This window comes from Bubalus bubalis, chromosome 3, assembly GCF_019923935.1.
Source record: "Bubalus bubalis isolate 160015118507 breed Murrah chromosome 3, NDDB_SH_1, whole genome shotgun sequence".
Classification (NCBI taxonomy): Eukaryota; Metazoa; Chordata; class Mammalia; order Artiodactyla; family Bovidae; genus Bubalus; species Bubalus bubalis.
The window spans coordinates 32,337,911-32,351,781 of record NC_059159.1 but is presented as its reverse complement, the minus strand read 5'-3'; the positions used below and the strand labels follow the sequence as shown (position 1 = coordinate 32,351,781).

Sequence of the window (13,871 nt, the reverse complement as noted above, 5' to 3'; positions counted from 1 at the left end):
GTGACCCTCCCCTGCCTGCACGCCCAGCTCCTCTCCAGGGCCATCAGAGGTTATTTATGGCAGCCCACAGCATTCTCTGTAAGGTTTCAGCCCCAGATGCAGGAGACGCATGTTCTATTTCTGTTTGACATCCCGTGTCAGGAGTGAGCCCTGGACGAGGTGAAAGTAATTCCGCATTATATACAGAGGGTGAAGTTATGTGGTGATGTATCAACACCGAGCCCTGGAAGTCCTTGGAAATCAGGAGAGTATAATTTTAGAATGAACGTAATGAAAACGTTAAAAGAAGATCCATTTTTCTCCTCTACCGCTAAGCTGGGCTAACAGATAACTGGGAGAATTTTCCAAGGGTGGATGAATGCCTTCTGCTGGAGTTGTTCCCAGGAGGAGGCCATTGAGCTGGGAGATGGGGCCTCCCTTGCACCAGCCCTGACCTCTCTGGGGTTCAAGACCAGAACTTCTTGCTGCCTCTCAGATGTCTTCCCAAGAATGCCCTGCCAACAGCAACTCAAACCCAACCCATCTGAAACAAAACTCCTGACTTTGCTTCCAAGTGCTTCCTCCTTCTCTAGTCCACATCTAGGTTATAGGACCATTTAGTTCCCTCTTACCCAAACTCCAAGAAGTTTCCTCTTTGACTTTTCCTGGTCCTCAGCTCCTCCTGTCTGGGAGTTGGCTTGTTGTTCAGTTGCTAACTCCTGTCTGACTCTTTGTGAGCCCCTGGACTGCAGCATGCTAGACTTTCCTGTCCTCCACCATCTCCCAGAGTTTGTTCTAACTCATGTCCATTGAGTCAATGATGCCATCCAACCACCTCATCCTCTACCCTTAGGGGTGCAAGTCTAACACCCCCTCTCTAGTGGAGTCCTCATGCCTTCCCAGGCAGACCCCCCAGGCAGTGCCTAAGTGCTCCCCTAGACACACACTCTGTCCCGCCATGGGTGGACACATCTTCCTCTTTGGGTTGAGAGTTGCAGCTTCTCGTATTTAGACAGAGGCATCATGTAGGAAGGTGGAAGTTCCTGACACACTCCACACACACAGTCCTCCCAGCTCCAGATGGTCCCAAGACATCACATGTATGTTACCTGACTCCCTCTGTAGAGGCTTGATATGGGAACCTAGTTCTAAACTACACATTTTCAAATTTTTTTTTTTTAGAAAGAAAATGCTTTTAGAAAGCAAGTGTTGCTTTAGTTGAAGGCAGAGAGAAGAGCCAGGAGCCCCCTAGACCCTTGCGTCCACAGTGGGAGCCTTGGTGCTCTGCAGGGCACACACTGAAAGGCCCTGCCCCAGCCCCTGGTGGTCTGTCTACACTCTGATCCTGCAGCACCTGCTGATTCTAGCCTGATCACCTGTAACCACAAACAGCAACAATCAGGCCTCCAGACCTGCCCGCATCCCCCCACCCCAGCCCCATCCGGCCCATGACACTCTCTTTCCTCTGCCTTGTGTGATCACAGCCCTGTGTGTCTGGAGCCCCACAGCTGATGAAGTCAGCGAGGGACTTGCAGGGGACACTTCTGCAGGACACTCCACTGCTTTTTGTGTTTCCTCCAGCATTTTACAGAATTGTTGGCTTTCTTGGGGCCCTCAATCCCCAATATAATGAATTTTAAACAAATCAGGCAAAAATGAATCAAATACTCAATTGATTCACTCAATTCCCTCATGAGGAAGTGTTTGTAAAATAGTCCCCATCCTCTTGTTTGCTAAATATTTGTGATTCTTCTCGCCTAACAGTGAGCACACAGATGTAGAATGTGAGCTTGGAGAGTAAGAAAATGGCCTTCTCTTGCACTTAAGATGTGTTGAGACATACACCCCCACACACACCCTCCACGAAGCCCTGCCTTTGGTTTGTGTTCAGACAGTGCATATTGGTTTGCTCTGTACTTCAGCTCTGCCTCATCTTCCTAAAGGAAGTCATAAGAGGACAGATGACTCTTTTGCTACATCCCACATCACATGTGCCCAGGGGTCCTTCTCATTCTCATCTTCCTCCCAGTTTGGCCTAGAGGCTGTGGGAGTGCACACTTGTCTGACCACTCTGGAAAACAGTTCACAAGTCCTTATGAACATTCTCCTACCCTACGAACAGGGCTACCCAGGTGGCGCTGCTGGTAAAGAACATGCCAGACGCAGCTTTCATCCCTGGGTCAGGAAGATCCCCTGGAGGAGGGCATGGCAGCCCACTCCAGTATTCTTGGCTGGAGAATCCCATGGGCAGAGGAGCCTGGTGGGTACAGTACGTGGGGTCACAGAGTCGGACGCGACTGAGCATGTGTACACACAGGATTGGAGTGGGCGAGAAGGTTTGCCTGCAGGGGCGGCCTGGCCGCTGGGCTCTGGGGTTTTCTGCGCCCTCCTGAGGTGGCTGTGTTTGGCACTGACCATCGACGGAACTCATTTTCAGCAGGTTTAACTGTGGCGGGCCTGTCCTGTTCTTCAGTAGCAATGAAGCAGCAGGCTGATAGAGTTGTGTGTGCATGCGTGTGTGTCTAATGCTAAGTTGCTTCAGTTGTGTCTGACTCTGTACGACCCCAAGGACTGTAGTATGTCTAATAAAGCTTTTATTTTACAGCAGTTTCAGATTTACAGAAAAGCTTCAGAAATAGTGCAGAGGGTTCCCATGTACCCCACATCCAGTGACCCCTTCCAGTAACCTCTGACCTCCGTGGGGTGTATTTGTTATAATCAATGAGCTGAGGTGAGAAAACTGTAGGGCGTGCGGTCGTGAGCAGGGCCTTGGCAGGCGGGGTGAGGACCGAGTGCCCCAGGAGAAGGCATGGTATGTGGATAGCCAGGGAGTGGGCCTGAGCGGGGTGAGCTCAGGGGACATGGGGAGCCCAGCGGGGCTGGGTGTAGGCTGACGGGGGAGGCTTTTCATGCAATAGGCGATTGTTTCGGGCACACAGGTGTGGCTCTTTTCCAAAGGGCTCTAACCCACATCCCCAACTTCTTCTTCGTCACTTTTCTGACGTGGGGAAGGAGATGCCCTTTGCTGGACCCACCCTGAGAATGTGTTCTGTATCGCTTCTCATCCTTTTGGCTAAGATCAAGTGTAGGATGTGCCCTGTAGGAGCTTTCCTACACGGACGTACTCTGGTCTCACTTGTCTCTGTAATCAGGAACCCAATCTATTTCTCTCTTAACACAGAGGTCTGTGGGATTTATGGGGTTAATAAAGGATGCAGCTTTTACACTTATTAGAAATCACAAAGTCCTCCAGATGCACCATCCTACCAAAGTTATATTACAGTTGCTAAAAATACCCCACGACCACGGGTGAGCTCAGAGCAACAGATAGCCCACAGACTAATTTCATCCTTGGCAGAAGGCCACGCAGCCTCCAGACAGGATCAGAATCAAGCTGGGGGCTGCTAAATATAGAAATATAAATTTGGGTTTGTTTGGAATCATTTGAAAACTGAAAGAACACATAAGGCCATGATCAAGCCTGGTAGCGTCTTCCAAAGGCAGAGCTCACCTTAGTGTCGGTTGGTCCTGCACCCCCAGCCCCATTCTCGGCCCCTCAGTGGAAATATGAGGCAGTCTCTGGGTCTGAAGTCGTAGCAGACTCTTGAAGCAGCCCGGGCTGGATATAGACGCAATACCGTCATCTACTCCCAGGGGCTGCGCTGAGGCCCCGGAGGCCGACTGACTTCAGAGGTTACTTCACGCTCCTTGGAGACCCCAGGCTCTCTGATCTCATGTATCTGCCCCTTTCCAGTCCAAACGGAGGACGGGGGTCTATCACTTCCCCTTGAAGTTTCACCCAGCACCGGGGTCCCACTGGGCAGGACTGACTGGGAAAAGGGGAGAAGGAAAAGAGCTTCCTTGCAAGCATCCTGTCCTGTATGTCCCTCTTGTTCAGTGTTTATGGTGAGAAGGTTCCTCAGAGCACAAACACACCTGCCCAGAGGAGCTTTGGGTAGGTGGCAATGCAGGTGAAAGATGACCAGGTCAGGGGAGGAGAGTGGGGGGCTCACTCGTGATCCTGTTTGGGCACCCCCTCTAGATCCATCCCTGAGGGAGTCAGCACCATCAAGTTAAAGGGCTCTGGAGAACATGCTAGGACAGCCGGCCAGTTTAACTGGCCCAGAGTTTCCCAAGTACTTTCAGGCCCCACACACATCTGTCCTCTGGCTGCCTCCCTCACCTCCTCGGGACCACTCTCCTTGCCCATGTGCTTCTCTCACTCCAGCCCTTTGTCCTTCAGTTCAGTTCAGTTCAGTTCAGTCGCTCAGTCGTGTCCGACTCTTTGCCACCCCATGAATCGCAGCACGCCAGGCCTCCCTGTCCATCACCAGCTCCCGGAGTTCACCCAGACTCACGTCCATCTAGTCAGTGATGCCATCCAGCCATCTCATCCTCTGTCATCCCCTTCTCCTACTGCCCCAATCCCTCCCAGCATCAGAGTCTTTTCCAATGAGTCAACTCTTCGCATGAGGTGGCCAAAGTACTGGAGTTTCAGCTTTAGCATCATTCTTTCCAAAGAAATCCCAGGACTGATCTCCTTTAGAATGGACTGGTTGGATCTCCTTGCAGTCCAAGGGACTCTCAAGAGCCTTCTCCAACACCACAGTTCAAAAGCATCAATTCTTCGGTGCTCAGCCTTCTTCACAGTCCAACTCGCACATCCATACATGACCACAGGAAAAACCAAAGCCTTGACTAGACGGACCTTTGTTGGCAAAGTAATGTCTCTGCTTTTGAATATGCTATCTAGGTTGGTCATAACTTTCCTTCCAAGGAGTAAGCGTCTTTTAATTTCATGGCTGCAGTCACCATCTGCAGTGATTTTGGAGCCCCAAAAAGTAAAGTCTGACACTGTTTCCACTGTTTTCCCATCTATTTCCCATGAAGTGATGGGACCGGATGCCATGATCTTCATTTTCTGAATGTTGAGCTTTAAGCCAACTTTTTCACTCTCCACTTTCACTTTCATCAAGAGGCTTTTTAGCTCCTCTTCACTTTCTGCCATAAGGGTGGTGTCATCTGCATATCTGAGGTTATTGATATTTCTTCCCGCAATCTTGATTCCAGCTTGTGCTTCTTCCAGCCCAGCGTTTCTCATGATGTACTCTGCATATAAGTTAAATAAGCAGGGTGACAATATATAGCCTTGACGAACTCCTTTTCCTATTTGGAACCAGTCTGTTGTTCCATGTCCAGTTCTAACTGTTGCTTCCTGACCTGCATACAGATTTCTCAAGAGGCAGGTCAGGTGGTCTGGTATTCCCATCTCTTTCAGAATTTTCCACAGTTGATTGTGATCCAACAGTCAAAGGCTTTGGCATAGTCAATAAAGCAGAAATAGATGTTTTTCTAGAACTCTCTTGCTTATTCCATGATCCAGCGGATGTTGGCAATTTAGATACCCCCAATCCTGCATCTCTGGACCTTTGCCTTCTGCCCCCTGGGAAGCTGTTCCATCGGGTGCCTTTACAGCCTTCCTCTTTTCACTTAGAGGTCAGTTCAAATGTCACCTACTCTGAGAAGCTTTCCTGAAGCCATTCCACAACTGCTCTTTTAAATTTAATACCATCTCCCTGCTTTGTCTCCTTTGATTTAACTCATTACTACCTATTATAGATCACATCACACCATATTATATCTTTGTTGTTATCTATTTTCCCGATGACTCAGAGCTGAAAAGCAAGAAGAGCTGGTCTCCCAACGTGGGGAAATTGTAGAAACACCACCATCAATTAATGGAGCATGGATGTTCATTTTTATGCACAAGAAAACAACCCAGTCTTATGTGTAACTAAGCCTAAAAGAATGCCTCATAATAAGTATGACAACCATTCTCAAAAAGAATGTGTAAGAAGGCATAGCATCAAAATTCCATGGGAAGAAATTTGTATTTCTTTGAATCAAGATTGCCGTGAGAAATATCAGCAGCCTCAGATATGCAGATGATGCCACTCTAATGGCAGAAAGTGAAGAGAAACTAAAGAGCCTCTTGATGAGGGTGAAAGAGGAGAGTGGAAAAGCTTGCTTAAAGCTCAACATTCAAAAAACTAAGATCATGGCATCCAGTGTCATCACTTCAGGGCGTTTGCCCCTTGTGTTTACAAGGGGAGAATGTGGAAGCAGTGACAGTTATTTTTTCTTGGGCTCTAAAATCACTGCAGATGGTGACTGCAGCCATGAAATTAAAAGATGCTTGCTCTTTGGAAGGAAAGCTATAATAAACCTAGACAGTGTATTGAAAAGCAGAGACATCACTTTGCCAACAAAGGTCCATATAGTCAAAGCTGTGGTTTTTCCAGTAGTCATGTGTGAATGTGAGAGTTGCACCATAAAGAAGGTTGAGTGCTGAAAAACTGATGCTTTCGAACTGTGGTGCTGGAGAAGGCCACATTTTGAGAGTCCCTTGGACTGCAGGGAGATCAAACCAGTCAATCATAAAGGAAATCAACCCTAAACATTCATTGGAAGGGCTGATGCTGAAGCTCCAACACTTGGGTCACTGATGTGAAGAGCCAACTCATTGGAAAAGACTCTGATGCTGGGAAAGACTGAAGGCAAAAGAAGAAAGGGGCAACAGAGAATGAGATGGTTAGATAACATCACCGAATCAATGGACATGAATTTGACAAGCTGCAGGAGACAGTGAAGGACAGAGGAGCTTGGCGTGTTGCAGTCCATGGGGTTGTGAAGAGTCAAACACAACTGAGCAGCTGAACAACAACAGAGTTATAGAAAAGAATCCAGAATCAGTGAGATCTTGGATTTGATGGAGTATGATGAGTACAGTGAGTGTGAAAGTCTGAGGGTGGAGCAGCACCAGGTGATGGGGACAAGTGGTGGGGGCGCCGGGGTCGTGGGGGGAGGGCTGGGGGTCCCGCAGGAGCAGAAGTCACTCAGGAAGGGACCGCTCCTCCCAGCCGGGCTCCTCTCCGCAGCGTCACTGCGCTGTCATCGTGACAGCCCTCGGGGCCACTTAAGCGTAAGAATTACTTTGCTACCGACATTGAGAAAAAACACATGGCAGATAGACCCAATTCCCGCTCTCCAAATTACCCCAAATAAACAGAAGAATGTTTGAGGCCCCCGAGGGATATATAGGGAAGAGAAAAAGGCAAGTGCGAGCTAACAGCTGTGGCTGGGGAGGTGGGGGAGCCGTCTGCCCAGACGTTGCTGCATTCTCTCTCCGGGTCAAGCAGAAACTGCAAGCAGTAAATGCAACTGTCCCAATTTGTTTTCTCATGAAAATGTCAGCTTGAGCTCTTGAAGGAATCCTTTTCTTATGGCCCAAGCAAAGAAACCTTTTTTTATTGTGTGGCCCCTCAGGACAGAAGAGGCTTTTTGATCCTGTTCCATGTTTCCAGATTGCTGGTATCCTTCAGATTGGCTTACCCAGGGGGCTGATATAAATTTTCAGGTGGAGAAGCGCGATGCTGACACATTTGTTTGGTTTAAGCCAGAGCTGTCTCCAGGGCCCAGGAGGGATGGGCTTCTTGGCTTCCCTTCCGCCTGCCCCCCAGGTGAGACCCATGGCCGCAAATGGCCCTTTCTTGGCAAGACAGTTTAATGGCATGGGGCATGAAAGGGATATGGCTGCATAATTCTTGTTAATAAATGTCTTATTTAGTTACCTCATGTTAATTATTCACTAAGCAGAGGCAGTTGTGACTTGGAGCTCTGGTTTGAATGCTCCTTGAGCTTTTTCTTTCTCCCTTCGCTCCCCCTTCCTCCCCCTCCCCACCCCTCTGGACAGCTCTTCTCCAAAGAAGAGAGCCGTTGTCTGGCTCCGGAGAGAACCAGCAGCTATTACAGCTGGACAGGATGTCAGAGATCGCAGAGTCGGGTGATTTCCAAACCACTTTGAGGGGTCTGAGGGTTTTCATGCTCAGCCTCTGGGATGGGATGGCATGGCTTGGTGGGCAAGGCCCCTGCCTCGCTGGTTCAGCTCCTGTGCCCTGATCCCGGTTCCCTTTGCACGTGTGCAATTTCAGCAGCAGGTTTTATAAGGAGAAAAAGATTGGAACCCCGGAAAGGTCTAAAAACCACTGATGCAAATCAGGCCTCTCATCTACAGGTGAGGATGCTGAAGTCCAGAGAGGTAGAGTGACTTTACTGGGTTGCACAGCTTCTTAGTAAGGGAGTCTGGACTAGGAGGCCTGTCCTCTCCCTGTTGCATGGCTTGGGATGGAGAGAGGAACCCAGAGAAGAGAGAGAAGGTGAGAAGGAGGAAGGTGGTCAAATGTCCCTGTCTCTCTTCTGGCATGCAGAGCAAGATGGCTTCTTGAAACACCTCTCTGGCTACAGGCAGTGATGTCTTAGTGCACTTGCTGAGAACAACAGTGCAAAAGTGGCCTGCCTCTGGGATCTGTCTAATTACTGGGTGAACACAGGCAGTGCCTGCTCTTGAGGCTTCAGGGTTTGTGGTGTCAGACCTGAGCTGGCTGCCAGTTTCACTGTGAATGAAGTTCTCTATTTAAAAACAAATGTATTGTTTTTTGGGGGGTGGATTTCTGGGAAATATTTATGAAAATGGACACCAATTTTACTATATTTACTATTAGAATGAATTTAGTCTTTGAGATGGAGTTATATTTAGGTTCTGTTGACTTAGGGTAAGTTTTACAGTAAAAAATTAGACATAAATAAAAATGTTCAGTATATTTTTGAAATCATTGCCTTTGTTACTCTTATTAAAACAAAACAGAATTTTCAAGAGTTAATAGAATTCTGTGGTTAGAGACTCTGGAAACTCACCTCTGCTCCTTGATAGCTGTGTGTGTTAAGTCACTTCAGTCGTGTCTGACTCTTTGCAACCCCATGGACTGTAGCCTGCCAGGCTCCTCTTTCCATGGGATTTTCCAGGCAAGAATACTGGAGTGGGTTGGCATTTCTTTCTCCAGGGGATCTTCCTGACCCAGGGATTCAGCCCGGGTCTCTTACATCTTCTGGGGTGTGGGTTCTTAACCACTAGCATCATTTGGGAAACCTCCAGATAGCTGTGTGACGTTGGGCAAATCACTTAACCTCTTTGAGCCTTGAACATCCCTCTCTGTAAAATAGTGATAACAATAACTTCCCTTGTGCGCACTGACTGTGTTAATACATAAAGCCTTTACAACAGCACCCAGTGGGATTCGCTGTGCTTCATGAATCTCTCAACAATTTTAGAAGACTCTTGGTCTATATTATTTTAAATATTGTCTCTTCCCCATTCCACTGGGCCTTTTCCAAGACTCGGAGCATGCCTTTTATGTTTCCATTTCTTTGTCTTTAGAAGGTCTTCTGGATAATGTCTTTGGTTCCATCCTTCAGCTCACTGAGATTCTGATGTACTCCATCCAATATGCTTTGTAACCCATTCGTGATGGAGACCACTAGCTGTATGCAATAAATCATTCTCTCCTTTTGTGTTAATAGGACTGTGGTTGGACACCTGCCTCCTCAACTCTGCGGCATTTCCCAGACAGCTTTGCAGTTGTGTGGCTGGGTCACTAAGCTGCATTCAGTTGATGCCAGTGGATGTGGTGTGGACAAGGGGCACGTCTCTTCCACAGCCTGTCTCCTCTTTGTAAGACAAAAACTGTGTAAAGCTCCACGGTCCATAAACTCATGACTTACAATGGGATTAGTTAAAAAATGGAGGGGAAAGCATTTTGACCCTTTATAGCAGTTCAGCCTTGTCACAATACCTAAGCATGTAATCATTTTTCAAGTCGTTCATTTTTGGGAGGAGGTATTTTATAGAAGTAATAGTTTAAAAAGGATTGGAAGAAAAAACGATTCTGTCATCTGTGCCCGTGACCAGATGATGTTAACGTCTTAGGGGATGGATGAGAAGCAAGATGGAGGGGACCTGTGACCCTGAATAACTGCATGGAGCAGAGCTGCCTCCCAACATGGAATGCTCAACTCAGTCTATGACATCAGAGCAAAATGCACCCTCCTTTTTTTCAGTGGATTGAATTATTGTCAGATCTCTTCCTGTGGCTGTTGAGCCTTACCCAGTGCATGTCTATCATGTTTTTCATTCTAGTGAGTCTACATTTGACTTCTGGAAATTATATTTCATTCTTTTTTCAAATCTCTTTGGTTGTTGTTGTTTTTTTAATAGGTTCTTATTCCTTGATCATGTCTGAAAACCTCTGTTGTCTTTTAATCTTTCAACATTTGCTGAAATAAAGTCTTCAGCATCAAGATACAGCAGATACAAACTTTCAGACAGAGGTGAAATATCACCAGATGCAGATACCCATCAGGAATTTCTAAGAACTTGTTCTGCAACACTTAGATTCTTTCAACTACTTAAAAAAATTATTTATTTATGTTTGGCTGTGCGAGGGCTTTCTGTAGTTGCAGCAAGTGGGGCTACTCTCGAGTAGTGGTGCTCAGGCTTCTCGCTGTGGTGGCTTCTCTCGTCGTGGAGCGCAGGCTCTAGGGCGAGTGGACTCAGTAGCTGTGGCTCTCGGGCTCCAGAGCGCGGGCTTAGTAGTTGTGACGCACAGGCTTAGTTGCCTTACAGCACGTGGAATCTTCTCTGTGGCACATGGGCTCTTTCCCATGGATCAAACCCATGTCTCCTGCATTGGCAGGCAGATTCTTAACCACTGGACCACCAAGAAAGTCCTCTTTCAACTACTTCAAGAATAGAAAAGGATTCAGAGAGATGGTGAGAAAAGGTTTCTATGACAAAGAGCTCTTTATAAAAATCAATATTGAAGGCTCCATTTTCTGTTCACACCAGAGATGATCCTGCATCAAAATCGGTGGCGAGCGGAACAAAGGCCACCCGTGGGGACAGTGGATGTCCGGGTAGACTTTGGCTAATCCGTGTAAGCATTGGTTGAAGATCTCTTTGTTTCTCTCTCCTTGAACTGGCTGAGATTGAACATCATCAAAACAGTCGGTATTTGTTTTCTGGGGCTTCCATAAAAAAGCACAACAAACTGGTACCTTAAAACCACAGAAATTTGTTGCTTCATAGTTCTGGAGGCTGAAAGTCCAAATTCAAGGTGTCAGCAGAGCCACATGCCCCCTGAAGGCTCTAAAGGCAGATTTTCTTTGTTTCTTCCAGCTTCTTGGAGCCCCAAATGCTCCTTGACTTATGGCAACAGGACTCCAATTTCTGCCTCCCTGTCTTCAGGTTCCTTGGTGTCTGGGTCTTCATGTCTTTCTCCTCTGTGCGTGTGTCTGTGTCTAGATTTCCTCTTCTACAAGGATCCCAGTCATGCTGGATTAGGGGCCCACCCACTCTCAACAGTGTTGACTAAACTGCCTAAGTGAAGTCGCTCAGTTGTGTCCGACTCTTTGCGACCCCAGGGACTGCAGCCTCCCAGGCGCCCCCGTGGGATTTTCCAGGCAAGAGTACTGGAGTGGGTTGCCATTGCCTTCTCCAGGGGATCTTCCTGACTCAGGGATTGAACCCAGGTCTGCTGCATTGTAGGCGGACGGTTTACCCTCTAAGCCACCAGGGAAGTCCAAACTACTTATGTCTGCAACAACCCTGTTTCCAAGTAGGGTCACCTCTGATGCTGGGAGTTAAGGCTTCCACATATCTTTTGAAGACACAATTCCACCCATAGCAAAGAGGAAAATAGAGGGGGTGGAGGATGAGAATTCCACAAGAAGGATGAAAAGTCCATCATCTTGGTTCTGCTTCCCATAACCCCTGCTTCTCCTCTGCTTGGCTGGTCCAGTTCCCTACTGACTCTGAAGTTTCAGTGTAAACTTTCTCCTTCAGAAACTCCTGACCCTCCCACCTCCTGCCTGATTCTTGTGCCCCATTGCTGCAGACTGCCTTTCCTCCCTCACCTGCCCCCCATCACGCCCCTGGTCTCCCTACCCAGTTCCTGCTCACCTTCCTTGCTCAGCCGGCCATGACAGCCCGACCCTCCCTCCCCTCCTGCAGCGTACAGACCTTTTCCTCTCGGGCTGTGTTCCCAGCACACGGTGAGCCTCCCAGCTCCAGCAGCCTTGCCCCAGAGTCCCCTCCCTCCCTGACCTCCCCGATCAAACCATCTGCTGGACGCTGAGCCCTGGCCATCTGCTGGAGAACTGCTTCCGCATCTCAGAGCTTAGAATCCCGAGTGAGGAAGTTCTCACTGTAGACCTTGAGATGGTCGATATTTTTCCTTCAGGGCTGGTGTGGCATGATACACATTTATCAACACACAGGACCAGGGCTTTTAAAGGGGGAGGACAGAGCTGGAGAAACAGTGTTAGGAAATCTGCATGTGAACAAGCCTCAGCAGAGAACCAGAGTTCAAACAAAATTCACGTTTTCATTTTTCTCCCCTAAACCTGTGAGCCAGTCTGAATTTTTCCTTTTTTCATCTGAACACATTGTCCAGATATATCTTGACCCATCCCTCTCTTGAAGGAATGTAGCCAACAGCTCCTTCCTCCCTGTAAAGCAATTCTCTAAATCAAAACCAACTTAAAAAAAAAAGATTCACAGTTGAAAGAACCATTTTCAGATGCTACAAAAAAGCCATTCAGACACGAGACTGTCCTTCTCATCTGCCCTAAGGAAGCTGTGGTTTAAAATTTTGGAAAAGTTCTTGGACAATTCTGCACCATGGTAGGGACATCCGGATGTGTGTATGTGTGCAAAGTCGCGTCAGTCGTGTCCGACTCTGTGACCCCATGGACTATAGCCCGTCAGGCTCCTCTGTCCATGGGATTCTCCAGACAAGAATACTGGAATGAGTTGCCATGCCCTCCTCCAGGGGATCTTCCCTGACCTAGGGATCAAACCTCTTATGTCTCCTGTATTGGCAGGCGGGTTCTTTATCGCTGAGCCTCTGGGAAGCCCAGGGACTTCCAGATACGGAAGGCCATTCAAAATACAGTTTTGTAACAGTATTTTCAATCTGTAACAGAAATTGCCTAGAAAACCGATTCTTTGCTTGAAACAAATTATACAATATGAGACAATATATGTGTGCCTTGGAGAAGGGCATGGCAACCCACTCCAGTATTCTTCCCATGGACAGAGGAGCCTGGTGGGCTACAGTCCATGGGGTCACAGCGTCAGACACAACTGCGCGACTAAGCACAGCATGGCACAGCACATGTGTGTGCCTAGACTCATGTTTTGGCTTGAAACATATGGCCAGTGTGGATCCAGGGGCAGGTTGGTAGCTGGGAAGGGGTGGGGTTGACTGGTTCTGCAGGGGTTTGTCGCTTGGGCGTTTAGCATCCATCTGTCTCCCTCTTCCCCCCAGTGGCAGCTGGATGTCCCTCTGGGAAGCCTCCCACCGGCATGGCCTGTCTACCCCACATTTTGTTTGGCGCTCCAGGGCTAGCCCTGTGTGGAGTAAGCCGGCCCAGGACACCCCATCTCCCTTGCTTCAGCTCGTTGGCCCACAGTGCTCCTTTGTCCATGGGGACTGGTACCAAGGGCTCAGGGGGTATGAAAATCAGTCCCTTTATGGGATGCAACTCTCATCTGTGGCTGTGAATGAGGAAGCACAGAGCCCCTGTTCCTGCTGCCAGCAGCCACTTTACCATTAGGATGGAAGTACATCTGAGGATAAACTTGATCTGGCCAAAGATGAAAAAATAAATGCAGGGGATCTTGTAGGGGGAGTGGGAGTAGAGAGGAACAGACAGTAATCATAAACAAATCAATGCAGATGCATGCAAAAAAATTAACCAGGGTCATGCGATGGGACCACGCCTGTGACTGGATGGGCAGAGAAGCCTGTACCACAGGCCTACCATGAAGGCTTGAGCTAAACAAGGGGCATTTCATGCTGTTGGGGAAATTTCCCATGTGCCTTTGCAGCAGACTTCAGCATCAAATACGTACAGGCCAATTTCTTGATTGTGACCCGAGGACCTGTCTGATCCCTCACAGCCCTCCTGGTCTCAGTACCAAAATCCTGTGCAGT

The 13,871-nt window shown here is 48.2% G+C and overlaps 1 protein-coding gene across 1 annotated transcript in view; it reads left to right on the top strand.

Moving 5' to 3' along the window:
- Positions 1–9,986, top strand: part of MAP2K4 (mitogen-activated protein kinase kinase 4) — a 104,859-nt gene extending 94,873 nt beyond the window's left edge. The window contains exon 11 of the mRNA XM_045164835.1: positions 9,397–9,986. Coding sequence (XP_045020770.1) covers positions 9,397–9,592 — 196 coding nt within the window. The 3' untranslated portion in view covers positions 9,593–9,986. The remainder of the gene's footprint in view (positions 1–9,396) is intronic.
- Positions 9,987–13,871: the final 3,885 nt, after the last annotated feature.